The sequence below is a fragment of the Macaca mulatta genome, chromosome 11, assembly GCF_049350105.2.
Source record: "Macaca mulatta isolate MMU2019108-1 chromosome 11, T2T-MMU8v2.0, whole genome shotgun sequence".
In the NCBI taxonomy this organism is placed as follows: Eukaryota; Metazoa; Chordata; class Mammalia; order Primates; family Cercopithecidae; genus Macaca; species Macaca mulatta.
Genome location: NC_133416.1, coordinates 110,966,771 through 110,987,053, shown reverse-complemented (window position 1 = coordinate 110,987,053; position 20,283 = coordinate 110,966,771). Strand labels below are relative to the sequence as shown.

General features: G+C 47.0%; 1 protein-coding gene across 5 annotated transcripts in view; it reads right to left on the bottom strand.

Annotated features, from left to right (window-relative positions):
• The window catches only part of STAB2 (stabilin 2), a 168,623-nt gene that overhangs the window by 515 nt on the left and 147,825 nt on the right, over positions 1-20,283 (bottom strand). For 2 of the 5 annotated variants that reach the window (XR_013401292.1, XM_015152616.3), the window contains exons 58-68: positions 18,954-19,061; positions 16,570-16,763; positions 15,343-15,484; positions 12,901-13,034; positions 10,488-10,653; positions 10,237-10,343; positions 7,626-7,745; positions 6,656-6,796; positions 4,554-4,664; positions 3,553-3,681; positions 2,364-2,480 (exon numbers count right to left, since the gene is read on the bottom strand). Coding sequence is in view for 1 of the 5 variants with exons in the window: in XM_015152616.3 (XP_015008102.3) it covers positions 2,364-2,480; positions 3,553-3,681; positions 4,554-4,664; positions 6,656-6,796; positions 7,626-7,745; positions 10,237-10,343; positions 10,488-10,653; positions 12,901-13,034; positions 15,343-15,484; positions 16,570-16,763; positions 18,954-19,061 (1,469 nt within the window). In the remaining 4 variants the exon portion in view is untranslated. Of the gene's footprint in view, positions 1-2,320; positions 2,481-3,552; positions 3,682-4,553; positions 4,665-6,655; positions 6,797-7,625; positions 7,746-10,236; positions 10,344-10,487; positions 10,654-12,900; positions 13,035-15,199; positions 15,485-16,569; positions 16,764-18,953; positions 19,062-20,283 lie in introns of those variants that run through there. The other 3 variants (XR_013401291.1, XR_013401293.1, XR_013401294.1) reach the window with 3 other exon arrangements.

The window sequence follows — 20,283 nt, the reverse complement described above, 5'->3', positions numbered from 1 at the left end:
CCTGACTCTCCCTGAGCGCTGTGTGCTGGGCCTGTTCGTTCATGCTGCTGCCTTGTGTTGGGAGGCGGGATGGGCTGGGGGTAGGGCCACCTGTTCTGGGAACCCATTTAGTCTCTCCTGCTTGAAGCTGGGTGGCCCAGGACAAATCATTCCAACTTGGCTGTGGTTTCTTCATCTACAAAGGGTCATAATATACCTCACAGGGAGGTAGGAGGATTAAATTAGAGCCTACATCTAACAAGTTATAAGCACCTCACAAAAGGTAGCTAATATTATAAAAACTCCTTTCAGTTTGAAAATTCATCTTGAACCAGTGGTGGCTCTTGAGTGCCTGAGAGTGTGTAATAGGAACCCCGCTCGGCCGGGCACGGTGGCTTGCGCCTGTAATCCCAGCACTTCGGGAGGCTGAGGTGGGAGGATCACCTGAGGCTTGCAGTGAGCCCTGATGGTGCCACTGCACTCCAGCCTGCATGACACACCGGGACCCTGTCTAAAAATGGCCACACTCTAGAGGTGGCCACGCCAAGCCTTCTGCTGACTTTAGCTCTGACTGGCACCCAGGCTTTGTTAATTAGCATACTAGATGCTAGAAATGGCTTTTCATGGGTGAAACTAGTGGTGGTAAATGTGTCTGGAGTCACTAAAAATAGTGTAAAAGGCATGAGAATGTAGCACGCCACTTTGCAAGCTGGTACCTCATGCTTAGGATTCCAGAATGTTTTTACCATGTAGTCTGAATAGCAGGTTTTAGCTGCAACCTGCATTTAGGCTACTTTCTCACCTGCCTCAGGGGAATCTTTCATGCATGGTGCTGATAGAGCCCTCAGAAGAGGACAGACAATGGGGAAGGCATGGGGTACATTGGAGAGAATGTATGCATTTGTTTCTCTCTGCTTTTTAAATGAAGGTGATTTTGGCATCACAATACTTAGTTAACAAATGTAATTTAGCTGAACTTACCACCCCCCCCACCACCTTTTTTTTTTTTTTTTTGGAGACAGAGTCTTGCTCTGTCACCCAGGCTGGAGTGCAGTGGTGTGATCTCAGCTCACTGCAATCTCCGCCTCCCTGGTTCAAGAGACAGGGTTTCTCCACGTCAGTCAGGCTGGTCTCAAACTCCCAACCTCAGGTGATCCACCCGCCTTGGCCTCCCATAAGCACTGGGATTACAGGCGTGAGCCACTACACCCAGCCTACAAGTCCTTTAACCTTACACTGACATTGTTGTCCAAGATTTTACTGCTTGTCAGCTACTTTTCTTTGATGAGGCCTTATAATGTACATGCGTGGGTGTTCTGCTCTGGTCTTCCAGAAAGGGACCATTTATCTCTAGAGTCAGTGATGCTGGAGCTTAGCTGGGGCCTCCACGGACATCAATCCAGGGGGACCCCTTGGCAGGGTACCGCATTCATAACACATGTGGAAGTACATCCTGCCTGTAGTTTACCAGCAGTTCTGGACTAAAGGAATAGAACTTAATTTTTCTTTTTATAGAAGGAGAGAAATGTTTTCTTCTACCATGTTGAAGTTTGTATAGTGCAACAGATATTTTTCCAAAGCAAACCAAAGGTAAATATCTTGTGGTTCTTCATGCCTGCGGTAACAGATGTAATATATATGCAATAGAATAAGAAAATATGATTTGCAATCTGGTTATTTTTCAATCGAAGCCATGTAAAGGCTTCTGGTTCACATTTCAAGGGTAAGTTCACGCCAGGTGCAGTGGCTCATGCGTGTAATCCCGCACTTTCAGAGGCCAAGGCAGGTGAATCACCTGAGGGTCAGGAGTTTAAGACCAGCCTGGCCAACATGGTGAAATCCCATCTTTATTAAAAATACAAAAATTAACCAGGAGTGGTGGGGGGCACCTGTAATCCCAGCTACTCAGGAGGCTGAGGCAACAATCACTTGAACCTGGGAGGCGGAGGTTGTGGTGAGCCAAGATCACGCCACTGCACTCCAGCCTGGTGACAGAGTGAGACGACATCTAAAGGAAAAATCCTTTTTCCTTATATCATGTTTTACACCTGCTACTTCATAAATGGTTGCAGCAGAATTCAGCCCAAGACTTTTTTCCACTGTGACATCTCACCTGGTCATGAGATTGGGCTTGGATAACAACCTCTTGTTCTCCCCTGTCTCTATTTGTTCAAGGATTCTGCTGTCTACCCAAGAGAACCCAGGAACTCTGAACAACCACACTGGCTTCAGTCAGCTTGCAAAACTGGCTTTTAGGATTGTTACCTGATATACATTCTAGAAATGAACCTTCTTTGGTACAAACTCTCCACTACAATTTCCTAAAAGACGTCATTCCCCTGTACCCCAAGGGAACCTATTCCTAGATAAGAATGCAAACTCACCGTGAAGGGGTCGTAGGAAGGTTCTGGGGGAGCTGAGGTGGCGCTCTCATACAAGGGGTTCGAGATATTCTCAGGCTGTTGCTTGCCAACAGCTGCAACATTAACGTCCTCTTCCGACTGTTTGGAAAGACAAGCATGAAAGCCAGGAGCGTCTCATCCAAGTTGGCAGGTAAAGCAAGCCACCCTTTGCCTCTGGGAGCTTTTCCTTAACAGTCCTTTGTTGAGAGATGATTCACATATAATAAAATGCACCAACCTTTAGGTTCAGCTCGGTGACATCTTACCGATGTCTACCCAGTGGTGATCACCACCAAATCGGCACATAGGGCATTTCCATACCCCAGGATGTGTTCACATGCTCATAGCCTGCCGGTACTGCCACCCAGGGTAACCGCTGTTCTGACTCCCATCAACCTGGAGTGGTGGTGTCTGTCCTTCAACTTAATATAAATGCAGTCATACAGCCTGTACACTTTTGCTCAAAATGGGGTTGAGATTTGCCCCTGGAGCTTATAAATATGCAAGCTGTCTGCCAGAAGGCAGCAAACTGCTGCCTGGGGGGTCTGCACCACAGCCTTTACCAGGAGTGTTTTGAGGAGGTGGCAGCGGGAGAGGGTGGGCCAGAGAGGAGGACAAAGTCCATAAGGAAGGATGCTTAACTGCTGTGCTGCTGCCCAGGCTGTATTCCTACACGACCAGCCAAGAGCTGGCTGCTGATTGGGATGTGGACCCAACTGTTCAAACAGAAATGAGTTTCACGGGCTGCAGCATAAAGCCTCTGGCTGTGTAGGGTCCCTGGCCCTGTCCCCCAGTCCTCAGAGCCAGTCTTGAAGCCCAGGCTAGGTCATGGGGTGTGCTTGTGCAGTGAATCCTCCAAGGTGAACGAGACTCCTAGGTCCTAGTGAATGGGCCTCCGGGCCAAACCCCTGGCACAGAGGCTCGGGGTGTGTTCTCTCCTTGCCAGGCCCTGTCTCAACCAGAAGGAGGGGAACCACCACTGCTGTTCCTCCTAAGGGCAGGGACCCCACCCCAGCAGCAGTAAGCATGAGGTGGGTGGCCACCCCTACTACTGTGTGACACTGCTTCTGGGTAAGGACTCTGGCGAGACTACTCGGCTGAAGCAGCCCAGGTTCAGGGACTGGGATTTTGGAGAGGACCCCATCATCATGTTCCCATTTTTCTCTCTCACCTCAAAATGCTGGAAGCCTATTGTTCTCCGGTTTAGCCGAAAGAAAGAATATGCAGCCAAGGCAACAGCTCCAATGACCAAGATGACGGCAAAGAAGATCCCTGCTCCCAAGCCAGTGTGGGTCAAGCTCTGAACACAGAAAGAAAGAAAAGGGGCTCATTCTTAAAACTTCTGACTCCCCAAAGGGGAACCCTTGGTGGCCCGAGGCATTCTGGAGCCAGTGGGGATAAAAATATTGATATGTTAACATGTATCTGGCCCTTACTACTGCCAGGGTCTAATACCCTTCCGTGAAATAAGCCATTGAAGTGTGATAATAGCCCAAAGAGACAGGGACAGTTATTATTGTTCTTAGTTTTATGTGGGAGAACTGAGGCACAGAGAGGTGAAGCACTTGCCCAATATCACACAGCCAGTCAGTGGTAGAAGTGGGCTTTGCACCCAGTCTGGCTTTGCAGCTCCTGTGCTTAACCACTGTGCTATGGAACTCTCCAGCAGCTCACCCCTCCCCTCATGCTTTTGGGAAAAAAAAATGCTAACAACCACCATCACCAACTTTTATTTAGCATGTACTATGTGTCAGGGGCTGTTCTAAGTGTTTTCTATTTTTAACTCAGTTTTCCCCAAAACCCAGGAGGGAGCCATTATGAGCCCCATTTTGCAGATGGGAGAATTGGGACTCAGAGATACTACGAAGTGACGGGGCCAAACCAGAGCTTAGGATTTCTCACTCCCCTTCCAGCGCTTCCTTTGTTGGCCCATCCTCTCCCTTTCATTCAACAGATATTAATGGTGACTGGTGCTGTGTTGCTAATGCTTGGGAGTGGGGATGGCAGGAAGCAGGGTTGGGCAGTCCCGAAGCCAGCTACCTTGGAGGTTGGAGGCTCCTCCAGTCTCTGGAGGAGGAGGGCAGAGGACAGGGCTTCTGGTAATGGTTTGCCTGTTGGTGAGTGGGCACCGGGACTCCTCCTGGCCCGTTACCAGGGACCCTAGATACTCACCATAGGGGCAGGGGGTGCTTTTAAAGGCCTGGAAATGATATGAATGATCCCATTGGAGGCAAAGATGTCCCACTGCAGAATGGCTCTTCCATCAACAAACCTGGTCTCCGTCTAGGGAAATGAGAAGAGCATTGATGGCTTTTACTCTCATCGAGGGACGTTGTTTAAATAAAATGTGTATGCTTCTCTCCAGCTTATTGTATGCCTATTTAATTCTCAGGCCTTGCCACAGACCCTAAGAGGGTAGAATAAGTTTTTCCTCCCTTGTATCACAAGGTCCCTGAGCCCAGGTTTCAGGTTTGTCTCCACTGATAGGCAGCCTAGGACTTCTCCTCACCCTCTGGACAGCCAATAACACATTAGTTGTCCTGTGCCGACAAGCTGATCTGAGGGCTGCAGAGAACCTTATGGATCATTTGTCCAACCTACTTGTCTGATAGATGAGTGATCAGAAGGAAAATGGCCCGACCCAGATCACCCAGGGAGTGAGTGGCAAACCCCACGCCTGTGGACTCTGAGTCCATGCACTGAACATCACACCACACTGTTAGAAAAGATGAAATTTTAAGTGATGTCCCAGTGTGATTTCCTGGCTTGTGTGGGCAGAAGCTGAGGCCCTGTGCCCCCTCCCCTGCTGAATCACAATCTTCATTTTAACAAATTTCCAGCAGATTCAAATGCACATTAAATTTTGAGAGATACTAGTCTAAACTGCTCTTAAATAGAAATCATTTAATGAGATAAACATTTCAAACCAATATTTGTTAAGCACTTGCTACCTGTCAGGCACTATTCTCTGCATGTCTCAGAACTTGAATCTGACATCATGGTTCTCACCACCTCCACCACTACCACCACGGTTTCCTCCATCAGTATCATCACCATCATCCACACTGAAGGATGGATGTCACCCCAAAATAATGCCATTTTGGGCCAGGCACGGTGGCTCACGCCTGTAATCCCAGCACTTTGGAAGACTGACGCAAGCGTATCACCTGAGGCCAGGAGTTCAAGAGCAGCCTGGCCAACATGGCAAAACCCCATCTCTACTAAAAATACAAAAATTAGCTGAGCATGGTGGCGGGAACCTGTAGTCCCAGCTACATGGGAGGCTGAGGCAGGAGGATTGCTTCAATCTGGGAGGGGGAGGTTGCAGTGAACTGAGATTGTGCCACTGCGCTGCAGCCTGGGTGACAGAGTGAGAAACTGTCTAAAAAACAACAAAAAACCACCCCCCCCCAACCATTTTGGCATATTAGTTATTTTGAGCAGAAGGCACTTGAGAAACAGCAGTTGCAGGAACAACTGGGAGTAGATGACGAAATGGATCTGTACAAACAAATCTACTGAAATACTCCTAATCTTCCACTCATTTCCACCATCTATTTGTTAGTCATGCCACAATTTACTGCCCTTAGCCTAAACCCCTTTATTTGATCACTTTTCCACAAATGCATCATTTCTTTAAAAAGTATATAAGCTCTTGATCCCAACAGTTCTTTGAGTCTTTATTTTCCATATGAGGATTCCCTTGATGCACATAAAAGATTAAATAAAATGCATATGCTTCTCTCCTGCTTATTGTATGTCTAATTTAATTCTCAGGCCCAGCCACAGACCCTAAGAGGGTAGAATAAGTTTTTCCTCCCTTGTGTCACAATCATGAAAATAATGACCTGTGCCATCACCATCATCCTCATTTTTCAGATGAGGAAATTGAGACACAGAGAAGCTGGATAACTTGTTTAAGTCCTTATAGTTAGCAAGTGGCAGAACTGGGGTCATTTGACTTCGGAGCTCATGTTAATGCCTGGAATAGGCTGACAAGCTGACCGAAACGAAGGTGGAGAATCAGACAGCTTTAAAATGGGTTCATTATCCTTCCCCATTACCAGCTTCTGAGGCTGGCCTATTTCCCAAGGGGTAGGGGCTGCCCAGTTGTCAGTGTGGTACGCTGTGGTAGGCAGTTAACACCATCCCCTATCTGCAGGTTTAGAGTTTATGTTCACATAATAGTTGCCACCTATTAAGCACCTACTATATGCCAGGAACTTTGCATGCATTATCTCCAGTTCTCCCAAGAAGCCCAGAAGACTCCGTACCGGTTGGAGTGGGTCGTGGCTGGCGGTGATGAGCAGCTTGCTCCCCAGCCTTGTTTGCAGGGTGGTGCCATTGACAAGGTCATTGTAGAAAAACATGCTGACATTGGCGAGGTGGTGCTCGATGTCCCGCCCAGACAGGGTCTGAGAAAAAAGGAGAAACACAGAATGCTCTTCAAAGGTCAATGTTTTGTCTTTTTAATGATGGGGATGATGAAGAAAATCGCTTCTCATGGCCTAAGCTTTCCTGCCTCCATGTGGAGATCTCAGACTTCTGGTTGTTTGGGCTCTGCCAGAGGCCACCTATAGCTAGGATGTGGGATTGAATGTCATTTGTATTGTCTAGAGCAGAGCTTTCCAGCAGCGTTCTAGGAAGAAAGGGTCTTGAGGTAGGCAGAGGCATTACTCTTCTCAGCCCTCAGTTGGCTGGTGGGACTGTTGGAGCCTTGGGTGAGCCACCTGTGCATGAACTGAATAAATACTGCCAATCCTGTGTGCCGTGACGTGAAGAAGGTTGGCGTGGAACACAGATTGCATCAGTGGCCCTGGTTCTTCCCCACTCCCTGCACCCCTGGCCCTTTGCCCCCCATGCTGACTTTGGCCTCTGTCATGTGACCTATCAGGCCAGGGGCACATTAGCAAACATGATCAAACAGAGGCTTGAGAAGCACTGTCGGGACAGGGCCTACTCTCGCCTCTCTCACTCCTTGCCACTGCCCTGAGAACTCGCCTGGGCTAGCCTGCTGGACGATGAGAGTCCCATGGAGCAGAGTGATTGACGGCCCAGCTAGAGTAGCTGACGGCAGGTCTCAGACCCGAGTGTGCCAAGTCCAAGGGAGTGGCCACTGATCTGCAGATGTGTGAGCTAAATAAATGTGTAGCCACTGAGTTTTCAGGTAATTTGTGACCCAGCATTGTTGTAGTGATAGATAACATGCTAGTCTAAAGCGAAGGCACCAGGGACGCAACTCACCTCGTTCTCCCCCAGCCCGCTGTTCTGCGGCACAAAGAGGGTGCCACGGATGGACAGGTCAGTCAGGTGTTCTAGAAATGCACGGCCTCGAGCTGAGCTGTTAGAATAGGCCAGCACTTCCTGGGGAGAAGAAGGAAGTCATCAGAGGGGCCAGCCCTGGTGTGCAGCGACCAGGGTGGCTGGAGAAGGTCCCAGGGCATCACCCATCTGGGAATATTCATGTGTCAGCAAACTCAGCCTGCTGCTCCTTTGCTGTGTCTTCTGCCTGCATCGTGAGAGTTTGAGGACTTTTCCTTTCCTCAGTGAATCCTATGGTTTAAGATGCAGCCACGTCACAGCCGATCCTCCATGTGGCTGCCTGAGCAGCCCTTTGAAAGGTGCATCAAATCTCGAGTCTCCTCAAAATCCTGTAGTGGCCCCCACTTCACTCAGAGGAACAGTCCAAGTCTTCATAAGGGCTCATGAGGCCCAAAGCATGAGGCTGCTGTTGCTTCTCTGACACTGGGCCTAGCTGTCCTCTCTCGCTCACTCTGTTCCAGCCATATGGGGCCTCCCTGCTCTTCCTCAGACTGGCCTGGCACGCTCCTGCCGCTCATCCTTTGCTCAACCGTTCCTTCTGCCTGGCATGTTCTTCCCCCAAGTCTGCGTGGCTCACCCCCTCTCCTCCATTTACACTTTGCTCACATGCCACTTTCTCCCCAAAGCCTTCCCTCATCACTTCCGACAGAAGGGGGACCCTGGGGTGCCCCCCAGCCCTGTTCCACTTTTTCCATAGGATCTGGATCTATCACCTTCTAGCACTCAATACTATTGACTTGTTTGTTCCATTTGTTGTTTGTTTGCTTGTTCACTGATCTATCTCAAGCACACGGTAAGTGCTAAATATTCACTGAGCAGGCTGGGTGTCGTGGCTTACACCTATAATCCCAGCACTTTGGGAGGCTGAGGTGAGAGAACAGCTTGAGCACAGGATTTTGAGACCAGCCTGGGCAACAAAGTGAGACTCCATCTCTACAAAAAGTTAAAAAAATTTAGCCGATATGGTGGTGTGTGCCTATAGTCCCAGCTGCTCGGGAGGCTGGGGTGGGAGGAACCCTTGAGCCTAGGAGGTTGAGGCTGCTGTGAGCCAAGACCATGCCACTGTACTCCAGGCTGGACAATACAACAAGACTCTGTCTCTTAAGAGTAAAAAAAAAATATATATATATATATATATATATATATATATATATATATATACACACACACACACACACACACACACACACACATTTAATATATATTTTTAAAATATTTATTTATTTATTCCTCCTTCTGGGCTACTGAGGCCCAGAGAAAGTAGGTAATTTGCTGAAAATGTTTTGTTCTGACACCGTCTTTTCTTTGAAAGGCTGTTGCAAGCCAGGCTCCCACACAGCAGAAAGGTTAGTTTGGGTGTTCATCTCTAGTGTATTTAATGGTGGTCCTGATTTTTAGACCAGTGAGATGGGTATCTTTGGTCTGTGGACAAAGACTCCATTTTGGGGTCCTTGGTCTAACTTCCCCATGGATCCTACAAGTCCTATACTCATGCTCGGTGCCCTTTCCTCCTGCGGTCACTGACTGTAGATTCTACTGGGAACAGTAGCCCAGGCTGTCCTTGTTCCACACTCTAAAGCATGAGGGGGAGAGGTTGGAACCAGGCAGTCTGAGATTCAGCCCAGCTCTGATGAGTTAGGCTGTGTCCTTGGCCTTACTAAGCCTCAGTTTCTTCATCTAAAATGTGGATATAGAAGTGGCTTGTACAGTTGCATGAGGGTTCAGTCCTTCTAACAAGTATTTATGGAGCACCTGTCATGTGCCAGCTACTATCTGAGGGGTTGGGGAGACAATGGTGGTCAAGGCAAAGAAAATCCTTTCCCTTATGGAACTTACATTCTATGGCTTGAATGAAATGTCCTCGTAAAGGGCTCAGTACAGTGCCCCATACAAAATAAATGCTCAAGAAATGTTAACTGTTGTTATTGTTGTTGTCATTATTACTGTTAGGTCAGTTCTTTGATCAGTCAGCACCAAACCTTTCTCCAGATGGGGCTTTCTCTTCGCTGGATATGACTTGTAGAATATTAATGTGACTTTAAGTGCAGTGCAAGATGCAAATTGACTCTATGTTAATTTGGCTCATTGGGTGATCACCAGGCAGGCTTAGCTAACTACATTCATGAAGAAGATTAAGAGGGTCTCATTTGTATAGATCATGCTCTTAAACTATTCCAGATACAAACAGAGATAATACCAGCTCACATGAACATAGAATTTTCCATGTACAGACCACAGATCTAAATGCTTCACAACTATTAACTCATTTAATGATCACAATGACCCTACACAGTTAATGCTACTACCATCTCCGTTTTATAGATGAGGAAACTGAGTCCCAGAGAGGAAAGTAACTTCTTTAAGGTTTTACAAGTGAGTGGCAAAACTAGGCTTTAGATTCAGACAAGGTGGTCCAGCACCCATTTCTTAACCATGACTGTGGCCTTCAGCTTCTTAAGGCCTCACCCCTCTAATAGCTGCTTTGAGGGAACCCCTCCCTGCCTGAGGCAAACCAAGCAGACGTGGTACATACCGTCAGGAAGTTTGTGAGTGAGGGGAAGGACATCAGGACCTGCAGCAGGTTCCCGCTGCACGAGAAGCCATCTCCCACATAGCCCACCTTGCAGGAGCAATTCACATCTGGAGAGCAGAGGCACACAGGGTCCCACACAAGTAAGGCAGGGGCCAGGCCTGCACTGCTCCCATTTGGGGAGTGACTGGCCAGGCTGAGGATTGCTCAGCAGCTGCATGGCCTGGAACCTGAAGTGTAGTTGGGGCAGTTACCTTTCATCCGATAGCAGAAGACATCCCACATTTCACTCTTGTTGGGTCTAGGTCCATAGTCCACTATCCCAACCACACCAGAGCCACAGTTCTGGGAGGCGAAGGCTGTGGGGTAGGCAACCCGCCCACTCTCCAGCCAGCCTGCTGAGCACAGGTGGTACTTGGCCTGCAGGGATACAGACATGGCCATGGGTCAGCTGCAATTCCATGTGTTGTGGCATCATTTGGTTAATGTCTGATTCCCCTATTAGACCGTAAAACCCATAAAGTCTCATTTTGCCTATTGCACCTCTGTGCCTGGCACACAGTAGGTGGTCATTAGATGTTGATTGATTGATTGAGCCCCTGGGTGAACAAAAGTGTCCTCTCTTGTAGGTGCCCAGGTCTTTCATACTCATTTCTCTTCTTTCTGCTCTTGAGAAAGAATTTGCTGTCATCCATTTATACTAGGCGCAAATTTTTCTGCTAATGGGTTGATAGAACTCTGACTGGTAGAACTCTTTTTTTGTTTTGTTTTTTTGAGGCGGAGTCTCGCTCTGTCACCCAGGTTAGAGGACAGTGGCATGATCTTGGCTCATTGCAACCTCCACTTCCCAGGTTTAAGCAATTCTCCTGTCTCAACCTCCTGGGTAGCTGGGATTACAGGTGTGCACCACCATGTACAGCTAATTTTTGTAGAGATGGGGTTTCTCCATCTTGATCAGGCTGGTCTCAAACTCCTGACCTCAAGTGATCCACCCGCCTCTGGCTCCCAAAGTCCTGGAATTACAGGCGTGAGCCACCATGCTTGGCCTAGAACTCTAATTCTTCATCATAATATCATCATCACTCTCATCATCATTATTATAATTATTGTCACCCTCCCCATTACCACCACCATTATCATCATCACCACCATCATCATAAGACTTATTGAGAGTTTATCTGGGATCAGGTTCTCTCGCAAGAGCTTTTCATGTGTCAACACCTTGAACTCTCAATCAACCCTATGAGGTGGGAACTTTTTAAATCCTCATACAACTGGGAAAATTGAGGTAAAGAGAAGTAACAGGCCGGGCATGGTGGCTCATGCCTGTAATCCCAGCACTTTGGGAGGCCAAGGAGGGCGGATCACGAGGAGATCGAGACTATCCTGGCTAACATGGTGAAACCCCGTCTCTACTAAAAATACAAAAAATTAGCCGGGCGTGGTAGCGGGCGCCTGTAGTCCCAGCTACTAGGGAGGCTGAGGCAGGAGAATGGCATGAACCCAGGAGGAGGAGGTTGCAGTGAGCTGAGATCGTGCCACTGCACTCCAGCCTGGGCGACAGAGCAAGACTCCATCCCCCCTCCCCCCCCCAAAAAAAAAGAGAAGTAACTTGCTCAAAGTCACACAACTGGCAAATGGCAGAACTGGCATTCAAACCCAGGTGGTCCACTATTCCAGATCTCTTAATAATCTTAAAAATTGAGTTCCTACTGTGTGCCATATTACATTTAGTCCTTCCACAAACATGCCAGGTAAGTCAGAGATTTTAGTGGCTTGATCAAGGTCATGTGACCAGCAAGCAGGAGAGCAGAGATTCAGACTCTCCATGAGTCTGGGTCCTGGCATCAGAGGTTTTATTCCTTGGTAAAGAAATACCAGGTCTGAAAAAGTAGAGATTTGTTAGTGATGGAGGTTGGAGAAGGGGCTTTAAAAGCATACCTACTAGGCATTCATCACCTCTGCTCCCAGTGATAAACCACCAGCCTGGAACTCCAACCTGCTAGCTTTTCCAAATGGGTAGGACTTCTAGTTTCAGAGGTTAAGAGAGTAGCACCTGATCAAAGAGTTCCGTTTCCTTCCTGCTGTGTCTGAAAGCTTGTGCAGTCTCTATTTATTCTTTTCACAGTCCCTCCAGCCACAGAGAGCTCCAGCTATTCCACAGAAACTCCACTGTTTTGTGGGTTCGGGGTGATCTACCCTAGGCTTCTGGGTATTGCTTTCTGGTTTCCGGCTGTGAGGTATGCACTTCCAGTCTCTGCCTCTGCCTTGGCAGTTGAATGTCATAGTTGAAATAGACTTTTAAGAGTCAGGTCTACACTTGGATATTGGATCTGCCACCTCTTGGCTGGGTGACATCAGGCACTGTACTTAAACTAAGCCTCAGTTTCCCTATCTGTAAAATGGGAATAGTAACACCTGCCCTGCCTCCAGAGATGTTGTAAGGATGGACAATATCATCAACAAAGCACCACACACAGTCCCTGACACATAATAGATGCAATAGATGCCCAATAAATGGACACGGTGACTGTTAGCATTGTTCCAGGAGCTACCTGCACTCCCCTGCTTGAAGGCAACAGCTCAAGTCTCCCCCATGTTAAGAAGGGGCTGCACTTCCACCCCTGCAGACTCTGTCTGCACAGAATCTGCCAACTGACGACCCACCTTCTGGGCATAGGAGAGCTGGTTGTAGGTTGCCATGGTCGCAGTTTCGTTGGCACAGGCCTCTTTGGCTTTGTCAAAGGTCAGCTTATACTGGCCCAGCGGGGAGCGTAGATGGAACACCCCAACAGTGGTATCTGGATGAGGAAGAAGAGGAATTGCCCAGGTCAACCCACCAGGTTGGCAGTGTTTCCAACAATGGACTCTGAAGGACTTTCAAAACAAAGGCCAGCTATACCCCAGGTGTCTCCAGAAGCCATTTCCCCTTCAAGTTATGTTGAAGTACATCATTTAAAATATTTCTTTCTTTTCTAACTATAAAACTAGCATATGTTCATTGTAGAAATTAGGGCAATACAGAAAAGCAAAAAAATAATCAAAACCCACCTACAATTCTATTCTCCAGAAATAATCACTACTCCCTGGCTAAAATTTTGGTGTATTTCCTTCTAGAATTTTACTTTATTTTTTGGTAAATTGTTAATTTGATATAATTTGACATTCTTTCAATCTTCTTTCCTATTTATTCATGTTATATATACTATAAATGTGGTAGCATATTGCCGACGTAGTTTTCATAAATCTTTTTAAAACTTAACATTAAATCATAATTATATCCTAATATTATAAAATTTCTCTGGTAACATGATTTTCTCCTCCTCCCCATACTTATAATTGAAAATTTTTTTGTGACCTTTACAGCTATAAAAAACACATTAAAGTGAGTTTCTGCCCAGGGCTCTGTGTGTTTTCTGACGCCTGCTGTGCCTTTAAAAAAAGTTTTAAAAACTCATTTCCTCCTAAGATACTGGAAGATTTTTATCATTGGTTCATAGCTGATATCTTTCCTAACCAAAAAATTCAGTGCAGAGACCAGCAATAGTTCAAGGAGCAAGTCACATTTTTATATTGTCAAGTTCATTGTATAATGCCACAAAAGGATACTTTCTTCACCAAAGAAGACTAAGTTTTTCTTGTTTTAACATATTTCAACAGCACAATGCGTAGTCAAATGATCTTGGCCATATCTGAAATGCAAACACCAATTTAACAGCTTGGAGAAGTATGGAAAAGTGTTCCTTGTCTCTTTATTGAGACAACAAAATACAATGAATTTGAGTAGATGTATATCAATATATTTTATCATCATTTACTATTAGATATATATGTTATTTCTAATTTTCTGTGATGTTAAATAATGTTGGGATGGGTATGCTTATCTTTATTCAATTCTCAGATTATTTCTATAGGATGGGGTCCTGGAAACAGAACCAACAGGTCTCAGTATGAGTTACTTTAAGGTTGTCTGCTGCACGCATTACCAAATCGGTTGCCAATCGTGAGGGCAGGTTGCCCTCCTGTGAACCGTGTGAGGGCAGCGCTTCCTCCTGAACGTGGGATGGTTCTGTAACTGTGCCTACAGGGAAAGCTGAGGCATTTTCCCAAGCTAACAGTAACCACACAGCTCCAACAGAAGGGAGGTCCAACGCGATGCACAGTCACTTAGTATCACTGCCAATATTTTCTTGGCATTCATAACAGAAGGAAAAAGCCCGTGGGAGAAGCTGGACCACACTCTATGAGCTGGGTAGATTTCCACCTGGAAGTGGGCTTTGGGAACAGGCGGGACTGGCTGAATGAATTGTGTCCTAAAGAAAAAAACCAAGCTCTTCTTGACTTCACAGTCCCAGAGGCAAATAAATTCCAAATCAGCTGGTCCCAACTGAATTTTTGTCCCCATCCTAAGTAGCAAGTGCCCATAAAATCTTTCTGCTTGGAAGGGCCCCTGTACCTAGACCATAGAATATCCCCAACCAAGCTTTCAAACCTCTCATCACCTTCCCTCCCCAGGTGCTTTCACCCAGCACCACCTTGGTCATTCTCTCCTGGCCATGCTGTCCCTGCCAGCAGAAATGCCTTACCAGCTCCTCTATGTTTAGCCCAATTCAAACCTCCAGGAAGTCTCCACCAGAGTCCACATCTGTCAAACAAACCCAGCCCTGGAGTGATCCAGTACATACTGATCAGCTGTAAAGCACAGTGCCCTGAGTCACTTTCTGAACCACTGAAGTCCCTCTGCCTTGGCTAGGGACTACATTTGTGGGTCCTTTCTGGCCTCCTCCACTGGCTTTCAAGATGTCCTATTGCCCATGCCTCTACACTTCTGTGTGGCTTTTCACTTCCCTCAGTCTCCCAAGTACCTGGGATTACAGGTGTACGCCACCACACCCAGCTAATTTTTTGTATTTTTAGTAGAGATGGGGTTTCATCATGTTGGCCAGGCTGGTCTCGAACTCCTGACCTCAAGTGATCCATCTGCCTCGGCCTCCCAAAGTGTTGGGATTACAGGCTTGAGCCACCATGCTTGGCCTGTTTTGTTTTTCTTCTTTCCCTTGAGGGTCCCTTCCCCACGTCTGAAGAGAAGGGTGGTTTGGTCACACTGACCCTGGAAATGGAGGTCGACACATTTGGCATCCGCATGGCACTGCCCGTTGTCCTGTAAGCAGCGGTCGATGGGCAGCTGCTCCGGCTCACAGTTCAGCCCATCTCCCACATAGTGACTTTTACACTCACACTTGTGCTTGCCCTGTGGAGGGAGAGTGGGAAGAGATGAAAAAGTTCCTTCTTTAAGACTCCAGGATGCCCAAGTGCCCATGGGACCAATGTCCAGCCTAGGAGGTGTTCAGATGGACCAAGAGAACATGCCTGTCCTGTCCAGTGGGAATAACTGCTACATCCCGCTTTTATCCAGGCTTATGATGAAACCTCATCCTTTACATCTCAGTTCAAATGTGGTTTCCTCAGAGACAGCCTCCCTGACCACCCTACATAAGTAGCTTTTCCATTCCCTTCTATCACATTGGCCTGATTTATGTTCTTCACAGGGCTCCTCGTGCTCTCTGAAAAAATTCCGTGCATTTGTTTCTGTACCATGCATTGCCCCCACTCTCTACTTGTGCACGAGCTCCGGGAAAGCAGGGACTCTGTCTTTTTGTTATAACCCTGGGACCTGTAAGAGCATAGAGCAGATGCACAATGACCACTGGTTGAATCAACGAATGATCTCCTTTAATCCCCACAACAGCTCTATGATGTCTGCATTATTATGAGGCCCACTTTACAAATGAGAAAACTGGGGCTCAGAGAGTAATTAGCCACCTCCAGGTTACACAGCTTGTCAGTCCAGGAGGTAAGACGCAAAGGCAGTCTGACTCTAGAACCACATTTGTAACCAGCAACAGACATCATCTTGCATCATCTTTTCTGCACTTTTCCTGCCACATCTTACCAGCTGTTTGTTTTTAATAAGCCTTTTATTTAGGATAGTTTTAGATGGATAGAAGGGTGGCAAAGAGAGAACTCTCCACCCGCTTTCCCCTGACGTCCAACATAGCTATAGCACACTCATCAGAGCTAAGAAATTAATGTTGATACATTGCTGTTAACTGAGCAATACACTTAAGAATTTCACCAACTTTTCCACGGACGCCCTTTTTCTACCTAGGGGACCACCTTGCATTTAGCCCAGTGACTTTTAACAAGAAACAGACTGTGCTAGAAAAAATGTTTAGGAAGAGTCCAGGAGATAAGCAGAGTGCAGGAGGTGGAAAGGCAAGGAGGAGCGAAGCCCAAGGGGCTGCTCCCAAATTTCCCTGGGAAAGAGCGACTCACCGGGCCTGTCATCTTACAGGTGGCGTGCTCGTGACACCCTCCATTAAGGCCGTCCGCACAGGGGTCTATCTCTGTGCAGCTGAGCCCGTCCCCTTTGTATCCCTTCTGGCAGCTGCAGGAGACCTTCGTGCCCTTCTGGGAGCATCTGGCCACCTTTGCACAGCCCCCGTTGTCCTGTTTGCAGAAATCCACGACTGCAAGAGCAGAGGAGAGAGGGCTCAACTTACCACCTTCTGTGGAACCAGGGCTTCAGGTCAGGGTATGGGTCACTGCAGCACTAGTGGTGCTGGGTGGGTAAATGGGCCCCTACGTGTTCGTGCCTTCTCTCCCCATGCTCTGTGGCCTCTATGCTGGCCTTTGCAACATGAATATTTTTGTGACAACCTCGTAGATGAAGCCTGAGGACATCTGTCCACTTCTGCCCCCTTTGTCATATACCTCCAGGCTTGACTTTGGTATTAGTTTTCAGAATTTGGATTTTTCATGTTAGGGCAGTGTGTGTGTGTGTGTGTGTGTGTGTGTGTGTGTGTGTGTGTGTGTGTAGAGTTAGTGCAATATTGAGCAGCCTGTGAGTTAGACATTGTTATCCCCATTCTATAGGTGAACAAACTGAGACTCAGTTTAACTGATCTGACAAAGGTAAAACAGCTAGAATGTGGCCTGGCTGAAGATTTAAACCCAAGTTGGTTTGGCTCCAAAGTCCATGCTTTCCTCATCGTGCTACCTCTTAGAACTTTTGTTTTCATGATCCCCCAAATATCGACCTAACAATAGATTAGCTCCAGCCTCAGGAGCAGCTGAAAAGCCATCTGTACTTATGCAGCCACTTGAGACCCTGGAAGAATAAAGACAAGGACAAGAAGGCTCATTCTAAGGATGGGAGGGTGGGAAAAGAGAATCTAGGTCTTTGTTGCCATTGTTGAATACTGACTCACTTTGGAATGCCTTGTAGCTGAATAAAGAACAGGTATAGCAAGATCTAATTTTTGCAAAGAAAGTATATATCTCTATGTGACTATTTATCCTTAGAAAAATATTAGAAAGTACATGTGACTGAGACTGCTAATTTTCCCTCAGTACTTAGTCTCTGTTTTCTTCTTCTTCTGCTGCTGCTGCTTTTTTTGAGACAGTCTTGTTCTGTTGCCCAGGCTATAGTAGAGTGGCCTGATCTCAGCTCACTGCAACCTCTGCCTCCTGGGTTCAAGTGATTCTCCTGCCTCAGCCTCCCAAGTAGCAGGGATTACAGGCACCTGCCCCCACACCCAGCTAATTTTTGTAGTTTTAGTAGAGACGGGGTTTCACCATGTTGGCCAGGTTGGTTTCAAACTCCTGACCTCAAGTGATCTGCCCTTCTTGGCCTCCCAAAGTGCTAGGATTATAGGCGTGAGCCACTGAGCCTGGCGTAGTCTCTTTTTTTCTATAATAATAGATTCTCAGGTGGACTCATGGTTGCCCAATAAAAGACTACATTTCCCAGGTTCCCTTGTAGCTAGGCATGACCAATGATGAGATTCCAGCCAATGGGATGGGAGCAGATGTGATTTTAACAATTCCTAGTTTGCATAAAGGGAAGGAGGTTTGCCTCCTTCCTCTCCTTCCATCTTGCTGTCCAGGCTGGGCTTATGATATTGGCCACCTCAGATGAGGTGAGTGAATGATGGCAGAGCCACAAGATAAAATGAGTTCAGGCCCCCAAATGACCTTTCAGAGTGAAACTGTGTTAGCCCTGGATACCTCCAACCTGTTATATGAGACAATAGGAAACATCTACCTTATTTATGCCGCCATTCGTTTAGGTCTCTGTATGGCTGAACCTATATCCTAACTACTACAGATGGATATTGCAATGTTGACAGTGATTCTCACCTAGTGGTGAGAGTATGTTTAGGTTTAACTTAAAAAAATAGTGTTGTGTATTTTCTGATTTTTTTTGAAGGCTGGATTACTTGTAGAGTTAGAAAAACATTCTAAAGTTAGCCGGGCATGGTGGCGCATGCCTGTAATCTCAGCTACTCGGGAGGCTGAGGCAGGAGAATCACTTGAACCTGGGAGGCAGAGGTTGCAGTGAGCCAAGATTGCACTATTGCACTCCAGCCTGGGTGACAGGAGTGAAAGTCCATCTCAAAAAAAAAAAAAAAAAAAAAAAAAAAAATCTGAAGTAAAGTGCATTCCAGTTTGCAAAACAATTTTGAAACTCTGACCTAGAGGGTGAGCAGATCAAGCATGAGCACATCCATTAAAGAAACTGAGTTATGGAGAGGGTAGGTGCTGCTGAAGTGGCCCAGACAGGAAGGAGGGCTAGGATGAAGCCCAGGCACTGTGAGCCAGTCCTGCTCCTCTCCCACACCACGCTGCTATTTCACCTGTGCACAAAGGTGGCTTACCTGTGCATGTGATTCCATCACCTTCATAATCCAGGTTACACTCACACGTGTTGTTCTCTTTACAGGTGGCATGAGGAGAACAAGGAGGCGTACACACTGCAGGCAAAACTGCAAAGGAAGGGGCCACTTTCATTCTGCACCCATGGTGTGAAGAGTTAAAACCCACCTAAGGAGACTTCCCAAGACTGTCTGGACGACCACTGTGTTCGTAAGTGCCCCTGTACAGCAGGAAGATGCGGTGATTTGCTACGGTCTTTTCTAGCCTTGGAGATTCTGGGATTTTAGAATTACTCTTCTATAGTAAGACATGATGTCTGCAATGTCATTGAGATTTATATGAGAAAAAATGTTCTTTAGGAGCTATCGACTAAAACTTTATACCACAAAACGTATCTGCCAAGGAATGAACTTGGCAGATTAGTGCTCTGGCCCTAAGATTAGAGGGTTCCAGATGGAGATGGTTAAATTGGAGGAGAAATTCCACGGCCTTCTGAGGGCACCACTGAGCTAGGGAGAAGTCTGGAGCTTTGGGACTGGCTAGGGCTGCAGTGCATGTAGGCAGCAGGAGGCCATGTGGTGCTTAGGGGAGGAGGCAGGAAGAACAGGGAGCAGGAGGAACTCAAGTTAGCCATACTGCTGCAACCCATGAAACTTCAGGTTGCTAAAGCCCACAGGAAGGGCCTCACCATGCCCTCTGACCCCAGGGAGGATGAAATGACAGTCATTCACATGGATAACTCAACCAGCACATTTCAGATCTACCAGAACACAGGGCTTCGGGTATAAAGGAGACTTCAGAAAACTGACCACTTAGTAAGGATCAAGTTATGACAATGACTATGATGGTGAGCGTGATAATGGCAGCTGCTTGTTTTGAGCATCTGCATACACTGGGAACTTCAAAACCACGCTCGCTGACCCTCCCAGCAATCCTTTCCCTGCAGAATGTGTACCACGTAGTTCTTTTTAAGGACAAGCAAGTCAAGGCTCAGAGAGTGCGGTTATCTAAGGCCATTCATCTAGTAAGTAGCAGAACCAGGGGTCAGACCCTGGTCTTGGGCCTTCAAAGTGATTTCCATGAAACCACTGCGCCTCTGTGTCTGTACCCATCTGGGCCCCCAAACCACCAGGACGAGGCACAGTCCTTGCCTGAACCTGGGATTCTGTGCTTGAGGTGAGTCCTATAATCATACAGGATGACGTGCTAGTTTCATAGGTTTGAGTTCAATCTTTTCATCTAGTTTTACGGCAAGTCTCCATCCTCCTGAGGCCCAGGGCTACAGATGTGAATCATCTTTTACCACGTGGACCTGCTTTGTCACTTTTTTCA